Consider the following 25037-nt stretch of genomic DNA (forward strand, 5'->3'; position numbering starts at 1 on the left):
CTCCTTTGCTGAGCCTTGAGCACATGGTTAGGTCTCCGGCCCATTCAGCAGCAGCTGTTCCTCACACATCCAACCAGATTGCAGTCTGGGTGGAAAGGACCCAGATTTCCTGACTTGCTCCAAATAACTACCTCTACCAGCATTCTCAGTGGCCAAAGAAACTCCTACTGATTGGCTGAGACAAGTGTGTATATACAGTATATAACCTGAATTCATTGTAGCCCATCATACTATTGCCAATGGTAACAGTGCCACCTATTTACAAAAGGGAGAAGCCACAGCTAAACTAGGCTTAGGAGGAAACCCATTTGATCAAAAAGACTACAAATTAGCCAGGCTAGCTACTAGACTAGGGATGGCAAACTTTTCAGCCTGAGCATGAGTTTGAGTCTAACTTTTGTTGTTCGGACGTTCCGCGACCATCCGAAAAAACGGATCATTCGACGGTTTGTTTGGCCCCCGCAACCCACCACAGTGCATTGTGGCGCTAAACAGTGCATTGCAAGCCCTGATTGGCTGAAGCAGTGAAAGCTGGCACATGTCCTCAATTTGTTGGTGCAGCATTTCCTAAATATGTACCCAGGGTTGCAAGATGTGCTGAAGCCAGCCAGAAGAGTCTGTAGCCATTTCAGGTGGTCATACATAGCCAGTGCTCAGTTGGCTGAAATTCAGCGGGAAATCCACCTGCCGATAAACCGCCTGATTTGTGACATGCCCACCAGGTTTTTTGACTTTGTCAATGCTGCAGCAGCTATACATGCAACAGAGGGCCGTCAACGAGTACCTGTGTGAATACAGCATGACGATAGGCTCAGGTCACCTTGGCTTTTTTCCCCCAAGCCAATGGCTGATCATTAAGGATGCATGCACTGTATTGTCACCATTTGAGGAGGCCACAAGGATGGCGAGCCATGACAGTGCATTGATCAGTGACACAATCCCTGTTGTGTTCCTGCTGGTGCAGACTCTGCATGGCATTATGGACAGGGTACTGGAGGCAGAGCAGCAGGAGGAAGAGGAGGACTTTGTTTCCCCTCAAGGCACACTTTATCCAGACACCATCATTCCTGTGTCACAGAACACACAGGAGGAGAGAGGGGATGATTCTGTCACATTCATAGGCTTTGAAGAAGAGGAAGACATGTGTCAATCTGTAAGGATGGCTTTCCAACCTCAGGAACCTTGGGAGTAATACGTAGCTGGGAGGAGAAAGTTCCAGATGCTGTCATCCTGAGTGACCCCGAGGAGTCTGCTTTTCAAGCCACGGCAAATTTGAGGCGCATGGGCAACCTCATGCTTCAAAGCCTGCTAAAGGGCCCAAGAATACGTGGCATAAAGGAGAAAGATGACTACTGGTTGGCAACCCTCCTTGACCACCAATATAAGGGAAAGGTCTCAGAACTCTTTCTGTCCCCACAGAGAGTGCAGAAGATAAAAATCTCTTCAGGACACGTTAAAGAGGATTTTATTGAATGTTTTTCCTGGTCAAGAGAGAAGCGTAAGAGCGTTGAGTAAGGCATTTCAGAATTTTTTTAGTCCTCACCACCCAGGGCTGTCAGCTTCAACATCTAATCAGCAGCGTCTGCATCACATGGTGGATGATTACCTTGGGGTCAAAACAGAGATGGAGAGCTTTCCAGCTGATGATCCACTGACTTACTGGGTCATGAGAATAGACCACTGGACAGAACTTGCCCAGTATGCTATTGAGTTGTTGGGCTGCCCTGCATCCAGCCTGCTTTCACAGGGGGCATTCAGTGCTGCAGGAGGTTTTGTTACTGATCATAGAATGCGTCTGTCCACAGACTCCCTGGACTGTTCGACTTTTATAAAAATGAATCAGACCCAGATTACCAGCTATGAAGCCCCTAATGCCAATGTCATTGATTAAGTCTTTTTGGGATGTGGAATCTCTGCAGGACTTCGAGGCTGCCTAGATTTGAGAGTGTTCAATCATTTCATCTGGAAGAATGTTTTTGGTATAGGTTTCATGGGCACAATTAACACCCAAAGACCTATTTTTTAGCACCTGTTTGACAGATGCATATAATTAAATTTTTTTACAGCAAGGCCAATTCTTGTTTTCATCAAGATTACCTCTATAGGGTTACAGTTTAAAAGCAACACCCAAAGACCAATTGTTACGCACCCGCTACTTCTATCCAAAGTGAACGTGACACCAGAATGTATCCAAAAAAAATCTCTAACCTTGTTTCTAGTGCACTACATTGTGGCCTCATCATACACATTGGCTCCCCAGCTGTTGCTGAGTAAAATAAAGGCAGCTTGCAGGGAAAATTTCATTTTTTAGGCTTTATAAATACAATTATTGCTGCAGCAGATTCTAGACATTGTACAGATCTGCCACTTTACAGATAGACTAAGGGGACCCCCCAGGCACTATATTGGAAGGAATTTTTCATTTTTATGCTTGCACTTTAAAAATAAAAAAAATCACTACTCGCTTAAACATGACGTTTTCACAAACATTTTTTTTTATTGATATATGTCCCCCAGGGCAGGACCCGGACCCCTATAACCATTCAATTTCCAATTACTTGCATTTAAGCCTCCAAAATGGGCATTTTTGACATTTGGGTCCCATTGACTTTAATGGGGTTTAATATTTGGATCTGAACTTTCTCAGTGTTCGAAAGTTCTGGTGCGAACCAAATAGGGGTCTGTTCGGCTCATCCCTACTAGCTAAAACCCAGCACAGCTAAATTAACTTGTAGCCCTGTTTAAGATCCCTTTCACACTACGGGCGTATTTCAGGGGCTACAGCACTAAAAATAGTGCCTGAAAAAAAGTGGCTCCATTCATTCCAGTGTGAAAGCCCGAGGGCTTTCACACTGGAGTTGTCTGCTGGCAGGGCGTCAGAAAAATTCCTGCCAGCAGCTTCTTTGGAGCGGTGAAGGAGCGGTGAACTCACCGCTCCTCCACCGCTGTTCCCCATTGAAGTCAATGGGGCAGCGCTGCGATACGGGCGGATTTAACCCCTTTTTGCCCACTAAAAAACCGCCCCGCTAGCGGCCGAATAGCTCAGCTAAAACGGCGCTAAAAATAGCATCGCTTTACCGCCGACGCCTGGGGAGCCCGGTGTGAAAGGGCTCTAAGACAAGAACGCTACAACTGTATGCCATTTGTGACTGTCTAGGGAGTGGTGGAGCACTTGTGGTAAAGGATTTGGGTGTGGTATTCACACTATTAACCCTATCTACGCTATTGATGCACTGGTGAATTATTGGGAACTTTTATGTGAGACACTTATGGGACTATCATTTGGATGTTCATTAATTATTTAGCGCTTCCTGAATCTATAGATATTTGACTCTTTTTTTTATTTGATGTTTGACACTTGACCCTTCAAAAGAATCATCCATATACTGTATCCACAGAACAGTTTTATACAGCAAATGGCATTTGCTGTTCATGCAGAAAACTTACCTCAACTTCTGCTTTTTTTCCAAGGGACACCATGCAAATATTTCACAGGTTCCAGTTGTGTTTTCTCCTTTGTTTAGGCAGCGGCCAGTCTTCACCCCTGCAATGATAGTCAATTTGTGCAGATGAACACTCACAATTTAATATATACTGTATGTATACAGAGAAAAGTTTGTTTGTTACTTATAGCTTATAAAAAATAGATCAGCTAGAAGTGGACCTGAACTCAAAAAGTGAAGATTTTATTATGTTATAGTAAACATTTAAAAATATTACCTGGGCCTAAGCAGTACCCTGAAAACATTTACCTTTGGGCTGGAATTCCTCCTGAAAAACAACAATACACTTCCTGGTAGTTGAGGGTGTCAAGGCCTCATAGCTGTCTATCTGCAGTGTGAGATCCAAGGCACTTCTTTTTTCTGACAGACAGTTTTAAGAGATTTAGAGTGTGAAATTATGATACCATCATTGTGCTGCTCACTGTTCTCCTTGCTGCAGGCTCTGACATGGAGGCCCTGCCTCTACCAAGATGGCCACCTCTATAGAGACAGTACAGGACATTGCTTGGTAAGTCAGTAATGTGAAAAGATCACTGCAGTTAGACCACAAGCAATAATGGTAAATAGGGATGAGTCCGATGTTCGAGTGGAACATGTTTGCCGAATAGCGAACAATTTGGGGTGTTCACGGCAAATTCGAAAGCCCAAGTCTATGGGAGAAATCAAAAGTGCTAATTTTAAAGGCTTATATGCATGGTAATGTCATGAAAAGTGTTTGGGGACCCGGGTCCTGCCCCAGGGGACATGTATCAATGCGAAAAAAAGTTTAAAAACAGCCGTTTTTTCAGGAGCAGTGATTTTAATAATGCTTAAAGTAAAACAATAAAAGTGAAATATTCCTTTAAATTTCGTACCTGGGGGGTGTCTACAGTATGCCTGTAAAGTGGCGCATGTTTCCCGTGTTTAGAACAGTCCGAGAGCAAAATTATATTTATAAAGGAAAAAAAGAAGTTTAAAAGTACTCACCTCTATAATGAATTGTCGGTACCGGCAATACACATAAATTGTCATTGTGGGTGGGGGACTTATTGGAATCTGGAAGCCCTCTTTAACAAGGGGACCCCCCAGAGCCCGACCCCTCGTGTGAAATGGTAATGGTTACAAATGTACCCCTCTTTTATAACTGAGGGCGGGGCCACATGGTGACGTTGCCGGGTGACCCTGCCCCCCTCTGACACATGGGGACATCCCTATGGCTTTCCCGTAGCGTTAGAGGGGAGCGGGGCCACCTGGTTACGTAAACGGGCCACGCACCTAGTCCAGATATTGCTTTCTTTTTTGATGCATATCCAAATGATATCACAGCACAAGGAGAATGGAGCACAGATGAGAATAGATACGCTGATTGACGCTTTTCGCACTAGATAACGCTTACTCATAACACCGACATCAATAAAGGAATCGACATCCAGGCCTAAAGTGGGGCCATTCCTCTTAATTTTCTGCTGTTCTTGGTGGCGAGCACTTTTGTCAGTGGATAAGTTATATAGGCACTGTATGCACACACTTTTAGCTGTGTTTACCACCAATGAATATTATTAATGTGTCTTAATTTAAAAAAACAAAACTGTTATTTGAATTGCAGAAAGTACAGGATTCTGGAGTGCCAGATGCACAGAATTCAGAGGTCAGGAGTGCGTAATGCAGAGCGTGCAACTCAGAGTGCCACTGAGTAGGAGTCCTTCCACAGTTGTGCCATGCGACTGGAATAGAGAAGAAGCCTCCTGTTGGCTCTGACTGCAAGTGTCAGGCAGGCAGAAGCGATGCAGGGCCATGCATCATACAAGAAAAATGTCAGGGAGCCACAACACCCCCAGAGTTTTCGGCACCTGGTGCAGACTGCACCCCCCCCCCCCCCCACAACAAATACGCCATTGCACATACCAACATGCTTCAGCAACTGAAGCAGAAGTGGAGAACTGATTGCCTACTTATCAATAGAGAAAGAGAAACTTTACTTTTAAAAAACAAAGGCCCTGAATACAAAATGATCTTGGCTGTTAAATTTCTACCATCATAAACAGGCACTATGCCATCTTCAGCTCTATGCTTCATTAGACATTTACAGCTAAATATAGTCCAACCGGAATAAATTATTTTTCTTATCATTTACTTTCCCATTCTATACTGCCAACAAAGAACAGCTCAAGAACTCTACATTGCCAACTTTGCTGACCTTGAGCCATCATTGTACCTTGTACTGTACATTAAGCACTTTTTTAATTTCTTCTAAATATCCATTCCATGCTCACTCAATAACTGACCATGAGAACGTCCTATTGCTGTTTCCTATTCATCCAACATCATGTACCAATAACTTCTAGGGATTCCTGAACCAACCAATCCAAATATAGCATTCTGTCTATACAAATCTTTCATGTACACTGGATACCTTTGGACTGCATTGGGTAGCTATTGCAGCACAGTCCTACTGCATGGCAAGACAAAATGCCTTGTCACCTGTGTGCCCAGTTCACAACACCACGGACCACGGTGGTATGTGGGCAGTGTGTGCTGAAAAAAAGAACTGCACTGGCAGCCAATTGAACTTAATGAAACCTCTGTGCGATATTTTAATAAAGTTATTTTTTAACAAATAGTGAACAATGCCATCCTGCCAAACTCCCACTGTGTTGTAATGCAGTGGCTGGTGTGAATTAGCCTTTAGGCTCGGTTCACACCTATGTGTTTTTGGTGCTTTTTGCAGAAACACATGACAGTCTATTCAACAGGTTTCCTATGGGGCACGTTCACATCTTTGCTCTTTTCAGGCACTGAATTTTTAGGACGTTTTTCAGGGACTTTTTTAAATGCAAAACAATGCGTTTTTAAATTTAGAAAAGCTGCAGAAAAGCATTAAGTTCAATCTTACCGCAATTTTGTCACAACAAATTGTAAAAAAAAAGCATTAAAAAAAAAAACCAATCCAAAACAAACTGAATAGGTGTGAATCGAGCCTAAATCTTTCCTGAACTGCTGTTCCTAACTCAGACCCAGTTAACTTCTTTAAAGCGGGAGTCCGCCGGGACTCCGCGTTTTTTTTTTTTTTTAAAAGCCAGCAGCTACAAATACTGCAGCTGCTGACTTTTAAAATAGTGACACTTACTTGTCCAGCGCGCCCGCGATGTCGGCACCCGAAGCCGATCTCTAGATCGTCTCTCGGGTGCTGCCGCCGCCATCTTGGGTATGGGAATCAGGAAATGGAGCCTTTCGGCTTCATTTCCCGGTTCCCTACTGCGCATGCGCGAGTTGTGCTGCGCAATAAGGACGGTCCCCGCTGCCTCTGGGATCTGTGTGTTTCCCAGCAGGCAGCGGGGTACTTGCGGAAAGGGGCGGGCATTTGCGGAAAGGGGCGTAATCTACGCCCCTTTCCGCAGCGAGCTATCCCGGAAGTGGGTGCAGATACCTGTACTGTACAGGTATCTGCACCCCCCTCCCCCCTGAAAGGTGCCAATTGTGGCGCCGGAGGGGGGGAGGGTTCCGATGAGCGGAAGGTCCACTTTAGGGTGGACCTCCGCTTTAACTAACAGCTCCGTGGCTTAATTTTATTTGCAGAACCACTGTTTTCATTTAATCAGACCTTGATGGTTTGGAAGCCTTTATACTCTCTTTAGTAAAGTAAAACATTTAAGAAAAGTGTTACACCTTTGTTCACCTTAACTACTTCAGCCCCGGAAGAATTAGCTGCTCAATGATCAGGCCATTTTTTGCGATATGGCACTTTAACTGACAATTGCGCTGTACCCAAACAATTTCCGTCCTTTTTTCCCACAAATAGAGCTTTTTTTCGGTGGTATTTGATTGTCTCTGCGGTTTTTATTTTTTGTGCTATAAACAAAAAAAGAGCGTCAATTTAAAAAAAAAACACAATAATTTGTACTTTTTGCTGTAACAAATAGCCCCAATTATTTTAAAAAAAAGCAAATTTTTCCTCAGTTTAGGCCGATATGTATTCTTCTACATATTTTTGGTGATAAAAATCGCAAAAAGCGTATTTTGATTGGTTTGTGCAAAAGTTATAGCGTCTACAAAATAGGGGATAGATTTATGGTGTTTTTAATGCAAAGGTGGTGATCTGCAATCTTTATCGGGACTGTGACATTATGGCGGAAACTTTTGACACATTTTTGGGTTGATTGACAATTATACAGCAATCAGTGCTATAAAAATGCACTGATTACTGTATAAATGTCACTGGCAGGGAAGGAGTTAACACTAGGGGGCAATCAAGGGGTTAACTGTGTTCCCTGTGTGTGTGTTCTAACTGTGGGAGAGGGGATTGACTATAGGAGATGAGAGATCGTGATTCCCAGCTCATAGGAACTCACAATCTCTCTCTCCTCTCCTCACAGAACTGGGATGTGTGTATGTTTACACACACACACGCACATCCCTGTTCTGCCTCTCGTGCCCCCTTTCGCTTGTGACCGGTGGTCATCGCGACTGCCGCTCACAAGCATCGTCACCCCTGCTGTGCAACGGGCGCGCGCCTGCTATCCCACTTAAAAGGACCAATGTATAGCTACGCCGGTTTGTGGGATCGTGCCGAACTGCCGCAGTATAATGACGGAGGCTGGTCGGCAAGTGGTTAACCACTTGAGACCCGCGCTATAGCCGAATGACGGCTACAGCGCGGATCTCCTTTTCCGGGACTACGTCTATTGACGTAGTCCCGTGCACGAGCGGCCTGCGCACCCCCTGAGGGGCGCGCTCTGTGATCTGCGAGTCTACGAGACTCGCCTGATCACCGATCCGTGCAAGGGGTCGATCCCGCCAATGACAGCTGATCATGTGATATAACGGAGCCGGTAATCGGCTATTATTCCTGCTCGCGCTGTCAGCGCGAGGAGAAAAAAAAAAGCCAATCACCGGCGGCCGTGATCGGGACATCAGTCCCGATCATGGCCAGCCCTGCTAGTGCCCACCTGCCCCCTGCCAGTGCCACATTAATAAAAAGTAAGTGCCCCCGTCAGTGCCACCCAGCAGTGCCCATAGTGCCACCCAGCAGTGCCCACAGTGCCACCCAGCAGTGCCCACAGTGCCACCCAGCAGTGCTACCCAGCAGTGCCCACAGTGCCACCCAGCAGTGCCCACAATCTTCCTTAACAAATGTGCTGCACCCCAGTGCCACATATCCGTGCCCATCAGTGTCATCTACCAGTGCCCAGCAGTGCCGCCCATCAGTGCCCAGCAGTGCCACCTATCAGAGCCACCTATCAGTGCCACCTATCAGTGCCCATCAGTCCCATCTATCAGTGATACCTATCAGTGCCCATCCGTGCCACCCATCCGTGCCACCCATCTGTGCCACCCTTCCGTGCCATCTTATCTGTGCCCATCTTTGCCCATCAGTGCCGCCTTATCTGTGCCCATCGGTGCCGCCTTATCTGTGCCTATTAGTGCCGCCTTAACTATGCCTATCAGTGCCCACCAGTGCAGCCTATCAGTGCCCACCAATGCAGCCTATCAGTGCCCACCAATGCAGCCCATCAGTGCCCACCAGTGCAGCCTATCAGTGCCGCCTCATCAGCGCACTTCAATGAAGGAGAAAAATGACCCGTTTGCAAAATTTTATAACAAACTATTAAACATGATTTTTTTTTTTTTTGCATTTTTTTTGTTTGTTTAGCAAAAAATAAAACTCCGAGCTGTAACTAAATACCACCAAAAGAAAGCTCTATTTGTGGGAAAAAAATGATAAAAATTTCATTTGGGTACAGTGTTGTATGCCCGCGCAATTGTCATTCAAAGTGCATCAGCGCTGAAAGCTGAAAATTGGTCTGGGACTGAGGGGGGTTTAAGTGCCCAGTAAGCAAGTGGTTAAAGAAGACCTGTATTATGGAAGCTGTACCAAAAAAAAGGCAAGCAGACAGCAAGTCACAAGTTATGCCTATAGTCTTTCTGCAGCTGATTTTTTTTCCTATTAATACATTACCATGTTCAACACTGTGGAAATAATAACATTCTAAAGGTTGCAAAAAAAATAATTAAAGTTATATTTACCTGCTCTGTGTTTTGCTGCCAGTGGTCCTCCTCCCCCCTCCCCCCGTCGAGTGTCCCCAATTGCAAACCTCTTGCTATGGGGGCACTTGAGCAGGCTTGCTCCAGAGCTACACGCATCTGATTCACACACATAGTGTGGCTTGGTCCCGCCCCCTGCTTTCTCCTCATTGGCTCACTGGCTGTAATGAACAGCAGCAGGACCCAATGACTCCCACTACTGTGTGGGCCAGTGAGGAGAGAGACCCCAGAGAACTGCTGCTTGGATTGAGATGGAGCTCAGATAAGTATAAGGGGGGCTGGGGGGTAGCTGCACACTGAAGATTTTTAATGCATAGAATGCGTTAGGGTATATAAAAAAAAACTTCTGTCTTTAGAACCACTTTAAGACAGCTCCACACATCTTGGTAGTACAGTAATTCCTTATGTCAGACATTCCCTCAAAGACTGGGGATCTGATGATGACTGACTTGTGGGGGAATAATTAAGAAGCAGCAACAGAGGTGCAGAAAGCACCAATCCACTGAGTGAAGCAGAAGCTGAGAGATCCTTGCACTGCAGGTCCTCAGGTATATCTTTCTCTTTAACAAGTGAGCAGCACAGTAATGTCATCATCACCAAATCTTTCTAGCATTAGCCAGCAGTGCCTTAGATGATCTCACACTCTATATATACTGCTATGATGCACCTAGGCATAGGAAGTTTAATTCTATTGTTCAGGAATAATGTAAGCCAAAATGTAGATTTTCAGAGTACTACTTAGGTACAATGAACCTTATATGATATATACCTATAACACCGTAAATAATAAATGTTTTAGTTTTGGTCTACTTTAATAATCTTAGTTCCATTTAAAGTAAAATGTAATTTTGACCTCAATGTGATCCATCAAAACATCTAAAGCCTTCACAAAACTCGGAGACGCATTTTTAAATAGTTTTCACTGTAGCCAGCCAGATTCACAGACAACACAACAGACCCCCTCCAAAGTCCCTCAAATGCAAACCCTTAGACCCCTTTCACACCACGCCACCCATAGCGTTGGCGGTAAACCGCTGCTATGTTTGATGTCGGATTTGCAGCGCATTTTGGCCGCTAGCGGGGTGCTCTTACCCCCCACTAGCAGCCGAGAAAGAGTTAAAACCGCCGGCACTACGCCGCAATAGTGGTATTACAGCGCTGCGCCATTGATTTCAATGGGGAGCAGCGGTGAAGGAGCGGTAAACACACCGCTCCTTCACCGCTCCAAAGAAGCTGCTGGCAGGACTTTTCCTAATCCTGCCAGCGCACCGCTGCAGTATGAAAGCCCTGTGGGCTTTCACATTACAGGCAATGGTGCAGCTGTTTTAGGGCGGATTGCAGGCACTATTTCTAACGCTATAGCGCTTGCAAAACGCCCCTGGTGTGAAAGGGGTCTTAAAGTGAATGTAAACCCATTTCATGAAATTTGAGCTGGGCACATATATCTGCAGTGTTTTAGTATCTCTCTTCAAAGCACTATGTCCGGTAGCGGTCTCCTGCTCCGTTCTTCTATTGTCAGCCTGATAACTCCTGACAGTTCTCTGTGAACTGAGATAAAAGCAGCCTGAGTTTTGTGTTGGGGAGGATGTTGTATATAGATTAGCCCTGAACTATTCAATGATCAGCTCTGAAAGTCTCTACCTATGAGGGTGTGTGCCTTTCCTCCAATCAGCTGTCTTGGTTGTATGCCAAGACTTCACTGCAGTGTTGAATGGGAAGAAAAAATTCTAACACGATCTGAACTTTCTAAACAGTATATAAAGCTGAAGACAGCAGATATACATGTAAATCGTATGTAGGGAGATTTGTTTCATCTCTGTGTATCACTTTACTGGGTATATGTGAGGGTTTACACCCACTTTAAGCATTTTCTATGTATTTTGGGGGACTTTGGAGGAGTTTGTGTGCATTTTTTTCTAATTTGTATCTTTTAAATCTGCATGATATTCATCTTTGGCACATTTATAAGCTATATTAAAAAGAAAAAAATATCCTCTTGTAAGTATTGTTTTAAAAAAAATTGTTCTTTGTTATAATATTCTTTAAAATGCTCATCTTTTTTCTATACTTCAGTTCGTCACATTCTCTGCTTTACTGCTTCATTAATGAATGCAATCTCCTCTCCAGATTTATGTCTTCTACACTTTTAGTAATGTAATTTTCGCAGTGAACAAAAGCGTATTAGCAAGCTTTGTTAAAATGTAATCACATTATACCATTGCCAGCAATGACCGGTTCACCCTCTGGGCAGTCACTGTCCTTTGTACATACTGCGTCTGGAATACCAGCATTCTGTACAAAAACAAGAGCGGAAAGTGATTTATTTTGTATTGCTTGATAGTTATAACATTTAAGCAAGAACTGTCTGCATTACCCAGAGTTACCAATCAGATCCTTTCTTGACAAAGTATCACTAATGCCAGTCATACAAGCATAGATCTCTTTCATTATGCCTGCAGGCAGAATGAGAGAAATCAAATAAATTCATTCATCCATTCTAAACAGTAAATATGGAGGTATCTATTGTATTCAACACCTGCAGCTGCTCGAATACCCGAACAGTGACTGCATATGATAGAATGCTAGTTTTCCACTTGGCTTCTTCAGTCAAAGTTTAGCAAGATGGTCGGTGCTGACAAGGCCAACCACAACTTGAATTTTGGCCGTTTCAACAGAAATCAGTCAAAATTCAAGCTGTGTATGGCCAGCTTAAGTTTGAACTTGACTCATATTCCAAAGCAACAGATGTACATTTTTCAGAAGAAGACTTTGTACATTAGGAAAGCAAAATCTTTTGAACTATATTTGATCTTTCACACCATGAATGTCCACAATAATTGAGGGCTGGGTTATTTTATTGGAGGTACACTTATCTCTGTGTTTTCCCTATATTGGTAGTCAATAAAGTACCACCTTACATTTATGGTTAGTGTAGTGGCCCCTACAATAGTGCTCAGTGTAGTTTCCTCCTACATTGTTGGTCAGTGAATTGGAGACATGTGCATGTGCATGGGTTGTTATAGTGATAGTTCTGCCTTTGCTATCTTCTTATGTTAAAGTGCTAAAATGGTATCAAATGAGATTCTGTACAACAAGACTTAAATGATTATTTGCTTATAGGGAAATTGTTCATATGATGAGACTCCACGGTCCATTCTGAGCTCATAAAAGCACACAAGGTAGTAGCTATGCTTAAATTTGTCAGCATATCCATATAGTACTGCTTTCTCTGTAAATCAAGTCCAGGTCAATTCTTTCTCTATAAATCTAGTCCAGGTCATGTCTTCAGTTAGAAATGCCCTAAAGTCCACTCCATTCTGTGTACAGGCAGCCTCCGAGTTACAAATGACTCATAATGAAGGGAGAAAACAGGAAGTGAGAGGAAATCTACCTCTAGGAAGGGAAATTCACTCCTGTAAGAGTTATCATGGAAAAAATAGTCTCTACTGAAGCTTTATCACCAATCCTTGTTTCCCCAACAATCCAACATTTTCAAAATCCAATTGTTACAGGGACAGAAAGTGAGATGAAATCTTCTGAACAGGGTCACAAACAGCAAAATAAATGTTACAGGGGTGTTAACCCTTCCCTATGCTAGCCACATTTTTATTATTTTTTTTATTAAAAAATCTACCTGTTCCAACTTACATACAAATTCAACTTAAAGAGGTGTCCCCCTGAAGAAAAATAAAATAAAAGTCAGCAGCTACAAATACTGCAGCTGCTGACTTTTAATAATCGGACACTTACCTGTCCCAGGGTCCAGCTATGCGGGGGAACGAAGCCCCGCTTGTCCCTCCTCCTCTCGGCGGCGCTGGCATTGCAACTATGGGCACCCACTGCGCATGCGTGAGCGGCGCCACGCGCCATGATTTGCCACGCAGTCATCTGGGACCTGTCAGGTGTCCCAGATGACTGACAGGAGGGAAGGGGCATAGCTGAGCCCTTCCTGCACCGAGGGGAAGTGTGCCCAGGCACTGAAGGAGGCAGACTACAAGGGATCCCCTAGCAACAGGCATTTCGAGGTGAGTTCAATTTTTTTTTCCAAATTTTTTTTTTTTGTAATTTTAGGCATTTTTGGGCATTTCCAGCTTACCTACCAAACGTCTCACTTCAGCAGTTAGCTAGATATACTGTATGTATCTATTAAATAAGAAGGTGGCAACGGTAGCTTGACTACATTACAAGATGAAATCCTGTGACAAATAAGCTTTATATAAAATTACCTGGATCCCAGCCGACCCAATCCTGAAATTGCAGAATTCAGACGGTTTTGTATTTATTTAGAATTTTTGGCCTGTCAGATTCTGGACAGTTTCAGATTGTTTGGGTTCATAGTAAGACAAGATCTAGAATTGTAGAATTTTATGATTCACAGTAAAACAGACAATACAAGCAAGAATTCCATGTGTTTTTGACTTGTGATATAGACTTGACTGTGGGTGACTGTTTTTCAATTTTCTAGGCAAACCATAGACATGAATTTGTGGTTGAATCTTCACAAATGTTCGATAGAAAACTCTGGCATAAGTGCGCACGCTCATTTGGTCTAACCATTTGTCTTATTTTAGGAGAGCAATTGTATAGGAAAATATATTCCAGATAAATAATCTTCCTCCAAATCCAGTGAGTCTGCAGAGGGACCATAGGCAATTACTTGTTTTCTGATCTGCTCTGAGTTTAGGCGGGCTTATGCCGTGTACACACGACTGGACTTTCCGGCAGAAGAAGATGGAATCATTTCATCGGATATTACGATCGTGTGTGTGCTTCATCTGACTTTTTTTTTTTTTTAATTCAGACGGACCTAGAAATAGAACATGTTGTAAATCTTTCTGACGGAATCAATTCCTATTGGGAAAACCGTTCCTCTGTATGCTATTCCGATGGACCAAAAACAACGCGAGTTGTTGGCTACTGGCTATTGAATTTCCTTTTTCTAGTCCTGTCGTACGTCATCACATTCTAAACGAATGGACTGTGATTGTGTGTAGGCAAGTCCGTTTCAGTGGAACTCCATCGGAACTCCGTCAGAAAGACTGTCAGAATTTATTCTGACGGAAAAATGTATGTACGCGGCATTAATCAATTATTTTTCAAAGGGCCACAAGAGTATCTGTCCCCAAAAAAACAAAACAGTGTGAGCTTCATAAAAATAATATACTCCAAAAACTTGGTTATCCACTTGGGTACAGACACAGCTCCCAAATCCATCTTAACTCACAGTGCATCAAACAAGGTCCAGTCAAAACATCTTTATTCCATGTGGAAATGTCTGCTGATCCTCACTCTCTGCCCATCAAGGATTTAATCGTAGAAGTTCAAGATTAAGCCCTTTGATGATTAAAACCCATCACAGTGGGTGGATCCATGGTTGGGTAATCATCAGACTTTTCCATGTAGAATAAAGAAATTTTAACTGATCTTGGTGCATGTGTGGTGCTTGCTCAACAGTGTGCACTTACAGAAAATGCAGTAGTCTCTTACTCACACAAAAAAAAAACATTTTTCATAAACAAAACATATTTCAGTTTTAAAAACTTTTTGGAGGTTTTACTTAGAAACTCTATAATTTTTTTTTATTGTTGCCTGTATTCCTTCACTTAGGCTGCATTCATACTTCAGCATTTTGAAACACAGGTAGATTTGATGCGAATCTACTCGTGATTTGAAAACACCGATGTGTGAATGACGAATCGTGGGACTCGCATTTGAGATGCCATTCATTTGCATGACACCTCAAGTCGCGGCCTGGGTCTGCCGTGATTTTCGCTCGATAACTTGCATTGTAATTGCGGCAACATGTCGCCCAAAAGTATCTCCTGAACTTTTTTTGGGCGACATGCTTCCCGTGATGCGTGTTGCTGCGATTGCAGCACGATTTATCATGCGGAAATCGCGGCAGACCTGCGGCACGATTTGAGGTGTTATTCAAATGAATGGCATCTCAAATGTGAGTTGTCATTCTCGCATCAATGCTTTTAAATCCCGGGCAGATTTGCGTCAAATCAAAATTACGTCGGATTTTGTCTGACGGATTTTGTTTGAAACTTGTGTTGCATACACATGGTCGGACAAAGTTGTCGAAAAATCCGACGGGACTACGTTTAGGTTAGTAGCCAATAGCTTTGGTCTAGGAATTTGATCTGAGCATGCGTGGCACTTTGTCCGATCGGAATTCTCTACACACAATCGGACAAAGTTCGATCGGATCCTGTTGTCGGAAAGTTTTATAGCCCAGCTCTAAAACTTTGTCCGTTGGATATTCCAACGGAAACAGTCCGATGGAGCCCACACACAGTCGGATTATCCGACAACACGGTCCGATCGGACATTTTCCGTCGGAATGTCCGACCGTGTGTACAAGGGCTTACTGTTCCATTGATGTTTGATACTTGAGGGTGCTAATCTTTAGGCACATAATAAAGCTCATATCCAACCAAAACTTTTTTCTTTTCTTAGCTTTGTGTAGAGAACAGGATAGAACGTCTAAAAGTTTTTATGTCAGTACCCTTTTTGGAGAAATTTGCCCTCAATTCCTGCCCAGGTGACACTCCATTGCAACATGTCATACAGGGTGCCACTGGGCCAGGAAGCGGGGGGAATATTTCACTTTGCATGGAGCTGGGTTGTAAATGATACACTTCACAGTATGTAAATAAATGGCCAGGATCTTTAACCCCCTGTAAAAGTGTTTGTCTGGCAAAACCTAATTTCTTAGTTTGGATAGAGTGGGGAAGGGTTATAACCACTGTTAACTTTTTACTGCTATCTGGGGCTCTGTTAGGCCGCGTACACACGCGCGGACTGTTCGCCCAACCTTGTTCGGCAAACAGTTTGTCAAACAGTCCGCTCAAAATTTGCATGAGCGGACTTGCCCACACACGAGCGGACTGTTTGACGAACAAGGTTGGGCAAACAGTTCGCTCAACTTTTGAAATGAACGGACTCGCCCACGTAAGGCGGAGGCAAGTCCGCCCATTTCGAGCGCGTGTACAGGTAGGCGGGGCCCGCGAAGGAGACGTCGCGGGCTCCGCCGCCTGGAATGGGCTTAAAGGGGAACCCCAACGCCGAAAAAAATCGGCGTGGGGGTTCCCCCCCAAGTCCACACCAGACCCTTGTCCGAGCACGCTACCCGGCCGGCCAGGAAAGGGGGGCGAGCGAGCGCGCCCCCCCTCCTGAGCTTTACCAGGCCGCGTGCCCTCAACATGGGGGGGTGCCTTGGGGAAGGGGGGGGCCGCGTGGCCCCCCCCACCCCAAAGCACCTTGTCCCCATGTTGATGAGGACAAGGGCCTCTTCCCGACAACCCTGGCCGTTGGTTGTCGGGGTCTGCGGGCGGGGGGCTTATCGGAATCCGGGAGCCCCCTTTAAGAAGGGGGCCCCCGGATACCGGCCCCCCACCCTATGTGAATGAGTATGGGGTACAATGTACCCCTACCCATTCACCTGTGAAATAAAGTACAAATAAAAACACAACACAGGGGGAAAAAATATTTTATTGCACAGCCGGGGGTCTTCCGTCTTCGGGGGTCTTCTCGCCGGACTCCTCCGCTATGTGTGTGTAGCTCTTTTGCCAGCGGAGGAGTCCGGCTTTCTTCCTCCCCGCCGCCGGCCTCTTCTCCCGACTTCGGGGGTCTTGTCCCCCTCTTCGGTTCTTCTGCCGGGCCACCGCGCCTGGTCCGGTGGCCCGGTCTTCTGTCGCCGTCTTCCGTTCTTCTGTCGCCGCCTTCGGTTCTTCTGCCGGGCCACCGCGCCTTCTTGTAGCTCTTTTACAGGCGGTGGCCCGGTCTTCTGTCGCCGTCGCCGTCGCCGCCTTCCGTTCGTGTTCTTCTTCTTGTTCTTCTCCAGGCGATGTTGACACGTCGCTCCCTCCGGCCGGAATGCCAGAGCCGCCCTGCGCTGTGACTTATATAGTGACAATGGGGCGGGGTCACATGGTATATGTCACATGGGTTGATGTCACATGGTGACCCCGCCCCCTTACGATGTCATAGTCCCCATGTGACATCAACCCATGTGACCAACCCATGTGACATATACCATGTGACCCCGCCCCATTGTCACTATATAAGTGACCGCACAGCGCGTCCCCGGCATTCCGGCCGGAGAGCTCGTCGAGTCAACATCTCCAGGAGAAGAACAAGAAGAACAAGAAGAAGAACAAGAACGGAAGGCGGCGACGGCGACAGAAGACCGGGCCACCGCCTGTAAAAGAGCTACAAGAAGGCGCGGTGGCCCGGCAGAAGAACCGAAGGCGGCGACAGAAGAACGGAAGACGGCGACAGAAGACCGGGCCACCGGACCAGGCGCGGTGGCCCGGCAGAAGAACCGAAGAGGGGGACAAGACCCCCGAAGTCGGGAGAAGAGGCCGGCGGCGGGGAGGAAGAAAGCCGGACTCCTCCGCTGGCAAAAGAGCTACACACACATAGCGGAGGAGTCCGGCGAGAAGACCCCCGAAGACGGAAGACCCCCGGCTGTGCAATAAAATATTTTTTCCCCCTGTGTTGTGTTTTTATTTGTACTTTATTTCACAGGTGAATGGGTAGGGGTACATTGTACCCCATACTCATTCACATAGGGTGGGGGGCCGGTATCCGGGGGCCCCCTTCTTAAAGGGGGCTCCCGGATTCCGATAAGCCCCCCGCCCGCAGACCCCGACAACCAACGGCCAGGGTTGTCGGGAAGAGGCCCTTGTCCTCATCAACATGGGGACAAGGTGCTTTGGGGTGGGGGGGGCCACGCGGCCCCCCCCTTCCCCAAGGCACCCCCCCATGTTGAGGGCACGCGGCCTGGTAAGGCTCAGGAGGGGGGGCGCGCTCGCTCGCCCCCCTTTCCTGGCCGGCCGGGTAGCGTGCTCGGACAAGGGTCTGGTGTGGACTTGGGGGGGAACCCCCACGCCGATTTTTTTCGGCGTTGGGGTTCCCCTTTAAGCCCATTCCAGGCGGCGGAGCCCGCGAAGTCTCCTTCGCGGGCCCCGCCTACCTGTACACGCGCTCGAAATGGGCGGACTTTCCGAGCGGGAACAGTCCGCTCATTTCGAAAGTACAGCGGACAGGCCCACACACGGGCGGACTGTTCGCTCAAACACAGTTTCAGCGGACAGTTTTTCGGAATTTCCGAAAGACTTTGTCCGTCCAACTGTCCGCTGAAACTGTCCGCTGAAAGCCCACACACGAGCGGACTGTCCGCCCAAACACTGTTCAGCGGACAAGGTTGGGCGAACAGTCCGCCCGTGTGTACGCGGCCTTAGAGAGATTTACTCTCACTTCCTGTACTGCTGGCACTTTACCAAAATAAAGGTAGGCTAGAACCCATGTCAGATTTTCTATTGCTGCCTGTGTCCTTGCTGCACATTTTCCCTCATTTCCTTAGTAGTGAAACAAGACAGTAAAGGTAAATATCTATAACAAGAAGGGTATAGGTTTCATCAGGTTGTTCAGTGGAGTATTTTTTTAAGTGAGTTTATGTCTTCCTTACCTCACTGCATTTACCTTGCCTCTGGTTAGGCGTGACAATCAGGTTTGTTACCACAAAAAAAATATTTTCACCCTGAAGGAAGCATAAAAAAAGAAAATTAGATATGTCTTTTGTAGAGATATTTTATACATGCAATGTATCTACAGATCTACTGACCTGTGGCGGTATGACATAATCTACCACATCCCAGAGTCTTGGCCCCAGTTCTGTGGTGTTGGTGAAGGCAACTCCCTTTAACTTGGTAATGACAGAGCTCTGTATGGATGTGTCGGTGTCTTGATACCCTTTTTTAGTCACAAACACCCACCTGCACAAGAAAAATGCAACATCAGATAAGCCTGTCACTTATTTTTTTTATTTGTGTTCTATATGAAGATACCTATTTCAAACAGATACCCACAATACATTCCTGAACATATTCTTAATCTTATCTAAGGAACAACTACACTGTGTGTGTGCATATATATATATATATATATATATATATATATATATATATACATATTTAAAACTTCTCTGAGATTGGTGAACTACACAAACTATATCAGATGCAAAAGCAGCATCTGACCCCACAGTCCAAAATACACAAACAGAATCAGGGATGCAGGGGTCAGAGTGGGGGGGGGGGGGGGTTGGGGGTACCCTGGGAGAAAAGAGCAGTGGGCAAGAGGCCCAGAAATAGAAAGGGTAAGAGGAAGTGGGAAAAGGAAAAGGAAGGTCCCCCAGGCTGGGGATGGGGTCAAGTTAGTTTGAGTGGCCTAGTCTGCTCTAGTGCAGATTAAAGAATGCTTAGGACCACCACGGAGCCCATACTTTGAGAAATTTGGCATGGGAGTCGTGGAGGATACTGGACATTTTTTCATGGATCATGAGGGTTGTCAAGATGTTCTTCACTACTGAAAATTATACAGCCTGCTTTTTCCAGGCCCTTGCTATTGTGTGCTTAGCTGCGATAAACATATATGTGGCTAGTTTCTGCTGGTGAGAGAAAAGGCCTGGATTGGACAATGGAGCAATGCAAGTTTAGGGTCCTTGTGGAAAGGTACGTTGATAAGGGTAGTTAAGAGTCCAAAGACCCTTGACCAAAATCTCACGAGGCGAGGCAGGGGCAGGACCACCATATGTACACACCCTCGGAAGCATCTATCACTCTAGGATGGGTTTGACTTGGCAATGCAGGCCCGGACTCAGTACCAGAATAGGAGAACCTTATAGGCTGCCTCCAATGTGGCTGTGTTTAAATGTATGTGCTTTGATGTGCTTCCATTGAAGTCTATGGACCCAAAAAATGCACTGTCTTGCTTGTAAAAAAAAACAAAAAAAAAGAAACTGCATAGATGTGAATGGGACCCAAAAGAAATAATGGTAAATAGATTATTGTACGTTTCTGGGACTTTGAATAAGGTGGGTCACAGACTAGGCACAACTAAGATACAATTGATAAATTATTATAAATTCATGGTATACAAAATTGATGACTTAGGACGGCCTCTGTTCACCTGTATCCGGTGCACGCATTGGGTGCGGGATCAATTTACGGCCCTCCACCTGCTATGTCTGCATGACGTTGGCGGGATCTGCCCACCGCTGTGGGGATATATCAGCCTGGGTTAGCCATGACATCCATTTGCACATTGCTTCTTGTGAAGGTGGTCATGTGGATTATATTCAGCACTTGTTACCTATTCACAGGTATTACTCTGCAAAGTTATTTGCTCTTTTCCCCTTTTTTCTTGTTGGTTTCACTTTTGTTTTGTCTTAGTTTTTTACTCTCTTCAGTATTTCCTCTCAGCTTTATGCTATTGTGTTTGACATTCAGCTATGGTTTGGTGTTTTCTGTGCACGCTTCATTCCACTATGCACGGTTTCACATAGGCGTCCACTTTCCACTTTGATTGATCACCAGTATATCTGTATCCACTGTACACTATACCAGACCCATTTATTTACTATTTTGTTATGCTATACACTCAAACACATTTTTTCTTCATATGCCCCATACACACGATCGGACTTTCTGACAACAAAACCGTGGAATTTTGTTCGAAAGTTATTTGCTCCAACTTGACTTGCATACACACGGTCACACACATTTGGCAACAATTACGAATGTAATGACGTACAAAACGTACGGCGAGCCGATAAAAAGGAAGTTCAATAGTCATGTGATATCCCCATTACGAACGCTAGTTTTACAAGACCGATCGCTTCTGGCTCATACTTGATTCAGAGCATGCGTGGACTTTTGCGCGACGGACTTGTGTACACACGATCGGAAAGTCAGACAACAAAAATTTGTTGGCAGAAAATGTGAGAACCTGCTAGCCAACATTGGCGGAAATTCCGACAACAAATGTTCGATGGAGCATACACACGGTCGTACTTTCCGCTAACAAACTCACATCCAACATTTGTTGTTGGAAAATCTGATCGTGTGCACGGGGCATTAGAATCATCTGGTCTACTGTGTTCATACACCCTAATTACTGCACCTGGGGTCTTGTCCTTTTTCCCCCTGGTTGCTTTCCCCATTGGCCATTTTTGGGTGGATTATCCTTTCCTTAACCCCGTGGGAGACTACATGTCTCGGTGCTTCCCTCTCCTCCCCGATGCTGGGCTCAGTAACTGAGTTAGGAATAGGGGGAAAACACTGCGCTAGAATCAAATGTACATAAAAAGCACAGCAGCCAACACTTAAACAAACAAAGTTCAACAAACAAAAAGTAAAAAATAGTGTAGCGCTTCTAAAGTGATAAATGTAATCAACATGTGTTAAAAGAATGATCATATAACAAAGATCATATAAATATTATAAATGAGCAAAATAAAGTCCAAAGAGTGGGTATAAGCTTCCGTGGAAGAGCTGGCACAAAGATGGTCAGACCGTATCAAAATAAGAGGCAAATCCTATTAAACGAATATGTCCATGTACATCAGCTTGTCTGGAAACATTAGGAGAAATAGATGGATACTTCTTACCAAATCTGTTGGACTCACACAGTCGTATGACAGTTGAGTCAATAAAGCTTGGGGTCACAATCTGGGACCGAGGAGTGGATCGAAGGAGGTCCGTCAGCCTGGTGGGGAAACTCCAAAAGACCGTATGCCCAATGATGAATCTCACCGATGGAACTTCAGAATGGTTTGGAAATCCAACTCAGATATGGCCCACTGCACACCGATACTCCAAATGCCCCAAGGTGAAGGGGAAGGTGTTTTAAGGGTTTAGACCAAAAAAGAAAAAAGGAAGAAAGAGCTCCACATGGTGCGGGTCAGGCGATAAAAAATGGTAATTTATTAAAAGTCAAAAAAGTAACTAATGACTTAGTGATCACAAAGCAATGAGGTAAAAGTAAAGGTAAAAGCAATGTGGGGTGCCAACAGCTAGCCCGCCTGTCATACGACTGTGTGAGTCCAACAGATTTGGTAAGAAGTATCCATCTATTTCTCCTAATGTTTCCAGACAAGCTGATGTACATGGACATATTCGTTTAATAGGATTTGCCTCTTATTTTGATACGGTCTGACCATCTTTGTGCCAGCTCTTCCACGGAAGCTTATACCCACTCTTTGGACTTTATTTTGCTCATTTATAATATTTATATGATCTTTGTTATATGATCATTCTTTTAACACATGTTGATTACATTTATCACTTTAGAAGCGCTACACTATTTTTTACTTTCAGTAACTGAGTTGATGTGTAAGTAGTAAGCATATATTCATTTATTTATCTATTTTTTAATTTTTTATCTATGTATTCATTTGTTTTTTATCTATTTTTTTTTTTTGCCATAGATGAATTGCTGCATCAAACCCCTTATGAGTGGACCCTAGGGAGATCCACAAAACGTGTAGAGATCCATTACTCATTTACGGACCAATTGTGCATTTTGTTGTGATATCCCCATGATTATTTATATACATATAGTGTTTCATCATATATGGATCTTTTTACTGCTAATGTTTAGACGATTTTTTGCATAGATATATTTTTTTACGTGTTTTTGTATACCATGCATTTATAATAAATTATCAAATGTATCCTAGTTGTGCCTAGTCTGTGACCCACCTCATTCAAAGTCCCGTGACCAATCTTTTTTTGTCTTTATATGTATAACCCGGGATGGAGGTGGGCCACGGTGTATGTTTCGGGTCCAGATAATTTTTTTCTTTTTCCTTTTTTTCTATTTTCTTGTTTCTGCTAGTGTGCGTTTCTGTGGCTCAGCAAACGCACTAAAAGCAACGTAGACGTATAGCTAGCATAAGGCTATGTACACATCTCTGCGTTCTGAAACGCTGAGGGCAAATCAATTCGTAATAGGGGCAAATTGCGGGACGCCCGTGCGTTGTCTGTCAATTTCAATAGCACCCCAAACGCGGCACGATTTTCCTGCTATTCGCCAGGCAACAATCACTGCAACAATCACAACAATCACTGCAATGCAATTACAATGCACAATAAAGCTACAAAGTTTCAGTATTTAAAAATGAATACAAAGGAACCAGATTCAAAGTAAATGATTATCATCACTAAGAATATTGAAACAAATGCAAAAGCATTAAAAGATGTTATTATGTGTGCTATTTACACTGTTTTGGTTTCAATTACCTGATGATCCTACCAGTTCCCTATTTAGATTAGCAACATAATAGGGGTGATACTCACTCATCATCACCAGAGAAATAGGCATTAACAAAAATAGATAAATAGAGAGGACTTGCTAAAACCAAGGGTTAGGGATAACAACGTTGATTTCTCTTCTAGATTCTCCTTTTTCACTACCTATTCCAACCAACATTTCTCCATAAAAAGATCCTTAAAGTGGAATCCCACCCAAAAGTGGAAATTACACTTTAAGTACTCCTCATCCTCGCCCCCTTACACGCCACATTTGGCATGTCATTTTTTTAGGGGGGAGTGGGTACCTGGTTTTTACATGTACTTCCAGTCCCACTTCCTCCGACTCCTCCTCTCCCTCTAGGCAATCTTCTGGGACATGTCACAGGTCCCTGAAGGTTGCCTGGCCACTAGGAGAATGCAGCGTGACATGGGTATTCGCAGTGCATGCCCGGCCGTGAAGCCGCAAGCTGTCATGGCTGGGTGCCCACATGCTATGACAGTGCCATGGAAGCGCGAGGCCTCTGGCAGCCACATCGCTGGCCCGTGGGACAGTTGTTTGTCTGACTTTTAATAAACTGAAAAACAAGTGGAACTCCGCTTAAAGAAACATTGGGATGTCTTAAAGTGGAGTTCCAGCCACAAAAAAGTTTTTATTTAAATGCCAGCAGCTGCAAGTACTGTAGCTGCTGACTTTTAATAAGGACACTTACCTGTCCAGGGAGCCCACAATGTCGGCCTTCCCGAGGCTGATCTATCCATCAGATTGGATGCAAGCGCTGCCATTCCAACTAAGGGAAACCGGCAGTGGAGCCTTCACAGCCAGTTTCCTTCTGCGCATGCGCAGCGCTTTGTGAATGGCCAGCTCGTCTTCTGGGACACACACAGGTCCCAGAAGGCAGCAGGATTGAAGGAGGAGGGCTCGCTGCAGAAGAGGACATGACATCCTGTGCCAAGGTACTTAGTACTTCAAAAAAGGTAAGAAAGAATAAAATAAATAAATTTTAGATATCCAAAAACACGCAGTGGCGGGGCGGCCTTTAGTTTAAGACCACTTTGTAAAAGTGGGTGGAACTCCCCTTTAAGGAATGATAATATACTAGGTCCCTTACTCCTTGAAATTCCAAGGGTCACCTACAGGGGTGCCCCTCCACTTAGGTTTCAAATAGCTCCTAATGTAGTTAGATCTCCGGCTAAACATTAATTTTTTTTTGAGAACTCAAAGGTTTTTATTTATGCAGGAGATGTGAGGTTTGCAAAAACAATTGTCTCACGGAGAGAAGATATCTCTCTTTTAGTTCTAATATCACAGGTAAAACATATGATATCAACTCTTTGATCACATGTTCGACCAAGAATGTAGTCTATTTCATCACATGCCCTTGTGGGCTACATTATGTAGGCCACACTGTAT

At 44.6% G+C, this 25037-nt stretch overlaps 1 protein-coding gene across 3 annotated transcripts in view; it reads right to left on the minus strand.

Moving 5' to 3' along the window:
* P2RX5 (purinergic receptor P2X 5) overlaps positions 1-25037 on the minus strand; it is a 139782-nt gene that overhangs the window by 45112 nt on the left and 69633 nt on the right. For all 3 annotated transcript variants that reach the window (XR_013274390.1, XM_077480272.1, XM_077480273.1), the window contains exons 2-5: positions 19159-19309; positions 19003-19074; positions 11741-11816; positions 3448-3544 (exon numbers count right to left, since the gene is read on the minus strand). Coding sequence is in view for 2 of the 3 variants with exons in the window: in XM_077480272.1 (XP_077336398.1) it covers positions 3448-3544; positions 11741-11816; positions 19003-19074; positions 19159-19309 (396 nt within the window). In the remaining variant the exon portion in view is untranslated. The remainder of the gene's footprint in view (positions 1-3447; positions 3545-11740; positions 11817-19002; positions 19075-19158; positions 19310-25037) is intronic.

Source organism: Lithobates pipiens, unplaced genomic scaffold (genome assembly GCF_037356315.1).
Source record: "Lithobates pipiens isolate NorthernLeopardFrog02 unplaced genomic scaffold, aLitPip1_a1.2 Scaffold_16, whole genome shotgun sequence".
Taxonomy (NCBI): domain Eukaryota; kingdom Metazoa; phylum Chordata; class Amphibia; order Anura; family Ranidae; genus Lithobates; species Lithobates pipiens.